Source organism: Mus caroli, chromosome 11 (genome assembly GCF_900094665.2).
Source record: "Mus caroli chromosome 11, CAROLI_EIJ_v1.1, whole genome shotgun sequence".
NCBI lineage: Eukaryota > Metazoa > Chordata > Mammalia > Rodentia > Muridae > Mus > Mus caroli.
In genome coordinates, this window is record NC_034580.1 from 39,725,368 (window position 1) to 39,732,783 (window position 7,416).

The 7,416-nt window shown below is 46.8% G+C and overlaps 1 protein-coding gene across 6 annotated transcripts in view; it reads left to right on the forward strand.

Annotated features, from left to right (window-relative positions):
* The first annotated feature begins 204 nt into the window (after positions 1 to 204).
* The window catches only part of Rnf145 (ring finger protein 145), a 47,972-nt gene continuing 40,760 nt past the window's right edge, over positions 205 to 7,416 (forward strand). Inside the window, exons 1-2 of one of the 6 annotated variants that reach the window (XM_029483598.1) lie at positions 205 to 346; positions 6,512 to 6,727. In XM_029483598.1, the coding sequence (XP_029339458.1) occupies positions 6,544 to 6,727 (184 nt within the window). In that variant the 5' untranslated portion in view covers positions 205 to 346; positions 6,512 to 6,543. Of the gene's footprint in view, positions 347 to 378; positions 550 to 636; positions 951 to 1,058; positions 1,345 to 1,972; positions 2,208 to 2,254; positions 2,367 to 6,511; positions 6,728 to 7,416 lie in introns of those variants that run through there. The other 5 variants (XM_021177720.2, XM_021177719.2, XM_029483597.1 and 2 more) reach the window with 5 other exon arrangements.

Consider the following 7,416-nt stretch of genomic DNA (forward strand, 5'->3'; position numbering starts at 1 on the left):
TAGTATTAGGCGACTAGAGCAGAACAAAAGGGTTTCCTGCATGTCAGGGAAAGGGTGTGTGCACACTAACGTGGTTTGAACCTTGAACCAAAAGAAATGACAAACCTATTTACACCTTTTATTTTCATACAGTAGTTAATCATTTGCACCAAACGAAGAAGCCGGAATACAGTCCCAGGGAGCAATTCCAAACCATTCACTCATCCAGCATCTGACCTTTTACTCTTCATAGTCCCTGATGCCTTGGAGACGAGTCTTAGTCTAGTCAAGGAGAGAGTTAAAAATTGCTCTGGGTTTGCACGCGGCAGGGACCAGCCTTTCACATTGTCCCACGTGGTCCCAGCAGGTGAGTGTAGGTGTGGGCGCGTGCGGCTCGTGGTGTCTGCGGAGTAAGCGCGAACACGTGTCAGAATGGCTGGGGTCACAGTGCATGTCCGGGTGTCGCCTCACCCTTCCTCTGAATAGTCTGCCGGACCAGCACCAGAGAGAAGCCGGCATTTCGGGCCCACTCACCGGAGGCGGTGCGGGAAGATCCCGCCGTGCGCGATTGTGAGTGAGCGTGGGCGCACGGGGGCCGGGCGATGGCGAGCTTGCGCGCAGGCGCAGAGCGCGCTAGCCGGCGGTCGCCGCAGAGCGCGGGGGGCGGAGCCGGAGCGCGGGGACCAGGCCATGGCGGCCGCCGGGCGCTGGTGCCGGCGCTCGGCCCGGGAGCGCCTTTGTCGCCGCGGAGGATGGTGACCTCACGGCTCGGGCCGCTTCCGCTGCCTCCGCCTCCCGAGACGCCGCAGCCGAGGCCGGACGCGGGAGAGCCGCCGCTGTGAGCCGCGCAAACCGGCCCCCCCCGCCGTCGGAACCGAAGATCTCACCGGAGGGGCGGGAATCGGAGCCGGGCAGCAGCGGACACCGCCATCCCCAGTGCCGCCCCGCAGGCAGGGAGGCTGCGGCTCCAGGTGACTGCGGTCAGCCGGGAGCATCCCGCAGGCCTGCTGCCCACTGCGCCTCCCCTCCCCTCCCCCACCCTCGCTCCTCCCCGCCGCGCCCCCTCCTTCTCCGGCTCTTGGCCCCGGCCTGGTCCCCCTCCGCACCGCGCCCTCCCGCCCACCCCTGAGCAGCGATCAGTCTCCTGCGACCTCCTCGCAGAGCCTCATACTCCTTCCCGGGGCCTCGGCTGCCTCCTCACCACCTTCCATCCTTCCTTTCTCCCGCGCCTGGAGAGGGAGAGAACCCTCACATTCCTGAGATGCCCTCATTGGGGCTCACCCCTCTCTGCTCTCCTGTACCCCGGTTGCAAGGCCTTTCCCGGTCTCTGTGGCAGAGGTGTCCAGTCCGGGCTCCTTTGCTCAGGTTTGCATTTCTAACTTTTTGTCTTTTGCGTTTCTGTTCACTCTTTGCTTTCAGGCTTCTTCCCTCTTCCCTGGCGTCTCCTCACCTCGCAGCCCCTTAACTCACCCTAACCATGTGCAGGCGGTGCAGGTTGCGGATTTCAGAAAGACCTGCCAAGCCCAAAGAATAGGGGGACCCCTGGCTTAGTGTGCAGTGCGCCTCTCTTCAGTCACGAGCAGCTCACCTCTCTCTTACTGTGTTCCTTTTCCCGCTCGCCATCCCTGGGTTCGCCCTCTCCAGTTCTGCTTTCCCACCCTAGGACCTTTGTGGAATGTACCCCTTATTCTACCTAGGGGTTAGGAACTTGGCTCGACTCATATAAGCGCGCCTTTCGGTGTGAGGCGCGGTAGAGCCAGCACCCTTGGCGAGGCAGGGAGCACCCGGGCTTCTCTTCCTGGCAGAGTTTCTGCTCCACGTAATCCCCTAGCCTTGGGGCTGCTGCGTTCGTGCCGCGCTGCTGTGCTGTGCTGGCTGCCTGCTTGCGGCGAGCTGGCTTGGGGTTACTACAGTTCAAATGTATCTGAGCAAAGCAGGCGGGGTTGGGGGAGGTGCGGGGAGAGAGTGAGATGGGGCGGGGGAAGGGGCCTTTGCAGTGGGAAGGCATCAAAGATTAATGGATGGCTTTGCATCGCTGTCTGCAGTAAACAGGAAACTAGTCTGAAAGGAAGGGGTGTGTGTGGAGGCCGTGTGTGTGTGTGTGTGTGTGTGTGTGTCTTTATTTTATAAAATACCGAGTATGCAGTTTTGTGAATCTTGAACCAGACCCAAAAGGATGAGCTGCCGGTGCTGCAGTCGTGACCCAGGCTGAGCGTCCAATGGCAGAGGTAGCGTTGTTTTCCTTTTCTGTGTCGGGCCCTTAGGTTGGACGATGGCTCTTTCACTGGAGTGTGAACTCTTATCCGTGGATGTGGTTTCGGAGATGATGAGGAATCACAGGATTGCTAGTAGTTTCTGTGGAAACCAAGTCCCTACAAAGTTAGCTAGCAACACAGTGGGAGTGGGGAGAACTAGCTATATTTAAAACGTGTGCCAGCGCTTATGTAAGGAAGTTCTCTTTCCTGGTCTCCTTTCTGGGCGGAGTTACTTTTGGATCTTAGGGTCCAGCTTCGCCCTCTCTTGTTTTTGTTTTTGTTTTTGTTTTTTTAAGGTCTCAGCATTCGAATGGATAGACAGCCTCCTTGTCCCCCATTTGCTTAGATTCAGTTTTAGTTGATTTAGATTTTGTTTGAATTGCTGGGAGCAGAGAAGGAAGGTTGATGGTGATGGTTTTGTTTGCCTTTAGATGAGCAAGGAGGTGTAACTTTCAGCCCCAAAATTATCTGTTATCAATTTAAGTCATCCCTAATTTTACAGTGAGTCATGTGTTACTCTTATTTTTGCTTTGTCTTTTTTAAAAAAGTAGTTAAGGAGTTGTGGGATTCCTTTTTTTTTTTTAATACCACATTTCTTTTTTTTTTTTTTTTTTAAGATAGTTTTCCAGCAGAGCCCATCCGTTGCATTTTTCTTACTGTTGAAGTTTCTTTGTCTGATTTCTCCCTATTCAAAACTAAACTTTGGTAGTTTTAGGAGATGCAGAGTGAGGATCTGGTGTTTCCTAACCCTCGAGCCCTGTAGTAAACTGCACATTATACAAGACGTTGTTTCCATGTCTTGGAAAGGCATTTATTGAAGCAGCCAGGGTTTGGGGTTTTGGTGAGCATTTATTGAGTATTTCCGTTTCTGGGAAGAAAAATTTTCTGTTTCTGGAAAGAAAGTTTACTGTTTCTGGGACAAAACTTTTCATTTATTTAGCTGCTGGGCTGCCTAACATGGGTTTGAGTCACCTTTAGTTTACGGGGCTTGCAGAGACATGATGGAGAATTCATTTCCAGTTTGTTTCTATAACCCAAGGAAATTTTAGGATCTTACAGGGAAGATAAGATAGGGCAGAAAGTTTACATATTTGCATTTGGCGGTGTTAGACCTTTTGTTTTTGCTGTTCCTGTGTCTAGGGTTGCTGGGTATCGTGGTTTTAAGGGAATGCTGAGCTCCAGTTTAATAATTGTTCATTAGCCGTGTTTGACCCTGGATCCAGAATAACATATAAGGTTTGAGCCAATCATTAAGGATCTATGATATCAGTTATTTACTTAGCGTCTCTGTGTGGGCAGATGTGCAGTGTTTTGTTGCTGGTGTGGAGGTCAGAGGACAGCTAGAAAGTTCTCCCTTTCAGCCATGCGGGTCTCACACCTGACCTCCAGCATCGAAGCCTTCCTGCTGGCCCGGACGGCTGTGTTTTTGCTTCATGTTCTTACAGCCTAGTGCTATGGAAGATAAAAGTAATCACAAGCTTCTATGATCATGGCAAATACCTCTGAATTTTGTCTGGATGTTGGTTTAGTGCATGGAGCTAGAGTATAGAACATTGATTTCTATTTGGGATGGTTTCCACCTGCCCTAGTTATGAATTACAAAGTTCTGAGGCATGGGCTTTGCTATTGCTTTGCTTATGCATGTTGTTTTCTCCATGTATCACTATAGGCTTCTTTTTTTTTTTTTTTCCTTGTTTTCGAGACAGGGTTTCTCTGTATAGCCCTGGCTGTCCTGAAACTCACTTTGTAGACCAGGCTGGCCTCGAACTCAGAAATCTGCCTGCCTCTGCCTCCCGAGTGCTGGGATTAAAGGCATGCGCCACCACACCTGGCTAATAGATTTCTTCTTAAGTGGGCTACTTCATCTACCTCAGTCCCTTTAGAGGTTTGGCTTTTGAGTGAATATGCTATCATTGTTTCTGGGTATTCTTCTGCACTGACAACTTTAGGGACCCATGGTTTCTTTTCTTTTTTCTCTTGGTTATATTCCTGAGACAGGAGCTGTAGGTGGGAATTCCCAGGGAACATGTACCTTTCGGCTAATGGGTTTCTTTTGTGACACGGATGATCCTCTAAGGATTAGGCAGCATTTTTTTCCCCTACCCACATTCAGATCTAGATTTTCACAATAGGAGTATGTGCTAATTTTTTTCCTTTAGAGTTACAATAAATGGAAAACATCGTCATTTAAAAAGTAACATTAAACACAGAGGAAGTTTCCAGATTAGATAAATACTGACCACAAATATTAACTCATTGATGCCTACTTTTGCTTGTTAGACAAATGGCAGTAGCGAATTATATTGGATTCTAGAATATGCAGAAATATTGTCACTTTACCATATATAATTAAGGCCTCAGTGCTTCTTCTGTTTCCCTCTAGGTCGTGGGACATCTCTTAGATACCCAAACCTGCAAAACCCGAGGTCCCTTTCATAAATGGCATAGATCTTATGAGCATCTTTCTGCATGCCTTTATTACATTGTATTAATGTCATTCAGTAGCAGCCTATGGGTGGGACCCGGGACAGCTTGTGTGAGTTTGTTCTTTCCTTCCACCATGTAGCTTCTAGGGCTCAAACTCAGGTTTCCAGGCTTGGCTGCTGGCACTCTTACATGCTGAGGGCCATCTCAACTGCGCCCACCCCATGTCCAAACCATCTCTAGATTACTTACAACACCTAATACAGTGTTTGAACTAGGTAGGTAGTTTTTATACTGTATTATTTAGGGATCAGTGACGAGAAAAGGTCTGAACATATTTGGAACAGACATTTCAATATTTTCAGGCCGAGATTATTGACTGCACAGATGCAGACCCTGTGGACACCCAGGGCTGGCTCAAGTAGCAAGAGTGTCCCCTAAGTTGATGTTTCTCCACTTTGTGGTTTACAGTCATGTCAGGGTATAGAGATGTTATTCTTTGTGATAGCTTTTTCCTTAGGACAGAGTTGCTCTGTCCTAGTCCCACGGTATATTTTTGTGTATAGGAAAATGATTAAAAGCTCTCATTTCAAGTCATCGGAATTACAGGCTTTATCTATAAAACAACCATAGCGTATTATTGTCAGCATGTTTACATATATAACAACATTCCCATTATGGGAATGATTAAAGAGAGTCATTAATATCCTCTCAATGGTGTGCTAAGCCGGGTTCCTTTTAAAGTATCAGAGCTAGGGAGTTCCACTGTTCCAGAGTCGGACGGAACACTGACAAACACTTAACTAGCACAGCAATCTGTCACTATAATTTCCTTCACAAATAAATGTTTTCACTTCTCCTGTAATGTCTGAAATTACTGCCAAAGCTAGAAATGTATTTAGCTTTCTCAGCAGAATTCTTAAAAGGATATTGTCAGAGCCAAGAGTCCAGGATCCTCTTTACTCTTGAAGCTGTCCTTTACCCACTTGGGTTTGCCCCGTGCCATTCCACAGATTAATTTGTAACCATTTCTTTAAATTGCCCTTTAAGATCCAGATAACCGCTTTTCAGTTCCTTCCTTTCCCCCCACCACCCCCTTTCCTCTCCATTTTCTTTATGCTTGTCATTGTCTAAGCAGCGATCTCCCAGACTCAGAGCTTGGCACCTCCCATGGCCATGCAGGCCTGCTACCGTGCCAGGGAAGCATTTGATGGGCTTCATTTTCCTTTTCAGAAGAGAGACTTTGAGGATTCCAAACTAAGTGTGGAAAAAGGAAACAATATTGCAAGTTATGTTTCTTTGTGTCTTCACTGAACATTCTCTGCATTGTATATCCAGTATTCAGTTGGGAGTTTTTGCTCCATAGGCATTCTGTACAGAAGCAGGGTCATGGGTCTGATCTCTGTAACTGTCAAAAGGAACAAAAGGAATTCTTAGTACTTCCATTTTGATTATGAACAATTAAGGATCAGGGCAGATGTAAGATTCAGAGAACTGAACCTGCTACACTTCCATTACTGTATGCTTTATCATTTAGTAAGTATTTTGCCTCTTCTTAGATAACTCAGTCTCAAATAATTACATAGGGAGGATATTTTCTTCAAATTAGAACATTCTCATGGGCTGTTTTTGTTGCCAGGGTAGATTTGGAGCTGACAGCTTCTTTAAATTTTGAAATGTGAACATTTAAAGTCTGAATCACATTGGGGCAAATATGAAAGTTTGAGCATTTTGATGTACTATAACTGTGGAAACACAGTAGAGTGTTTCCGGGACAACCCATTAGGTTCTTAGGCTCTCCAAAGGTGGTCCGTGTTGACTTTTTTTACAGCTTCCATCTTTTGGTGTCTTAGGTCTGCTCCAAGGAAACAATCCAAAAGCAACCATGGCTGCGAAGGAGAAACTGGAGGCAGTGCTGAATGTGGCCTTGAGGGTGCCGAGCATCATGCTGCTGGATGTCCTTTACCGCTGGGACGTCAGCTCCTTTTTCCAGCAGATCCAAAGAAGCAGCCTCAACAACAACCCTCTTTTCCAGTACAAATACTTGGCTCTTAATATGCATTACGTAGGTAAGTGTCTGCATGTGCTCTCTGGCTTCACGGTGAGTCTGCTTTTGTTTACATTTTAAGAATGATTTCTTAAGGTATGCTGTACTCCCTTCTCCTTCCTCCCTCAAACCCCTCCCACGTCCCCCTCTATGCTCGCTTTCATATTTACAGCGTCTTTTGATTAGTTGCCGTCATATCCATGTTTTAATTTAGATAAAACGAGCCTCCAGCACATGGAGTTGACTGTGCTAATGGATGTATCTGCAAGTTTGTCTTGTTGTGTAGGATTAACTGAACCAGAGGAGAGTCGGATTGATTTTGCTAGACTAAAATAGGAAGGCACGGGTAAACATTTTTCCTTTTAATATGATGAAATGTAAATTGTGAGAGATACCTTTCCTGGAATCTGGCCTCTTCTGATTTGGAGTTAAGTAGGAATTACAAAGTAAGCTTTTTTATGCAATATTTCTTTCTTTCTTTCTTTTTTTTTTTTGGTTTTTGATTTTTGTTTTTTCAAGACAGGATTTCTCTGTATAGCCCTGGCTGTCCTGGAACTCACTTTGTAGACCAGGCTGGCCTCGAACTCAGAAATCTGCCTGCCTCTGAGTGCTGGGGTTAAAGGCGTGTGCCACCACACCCGGCTATATTTTGTTTTGTTTTGTTTTGTTTTGTTTTGTTTTGTTTTGTTTTGTTTTGTTTTGTTTTGTTTT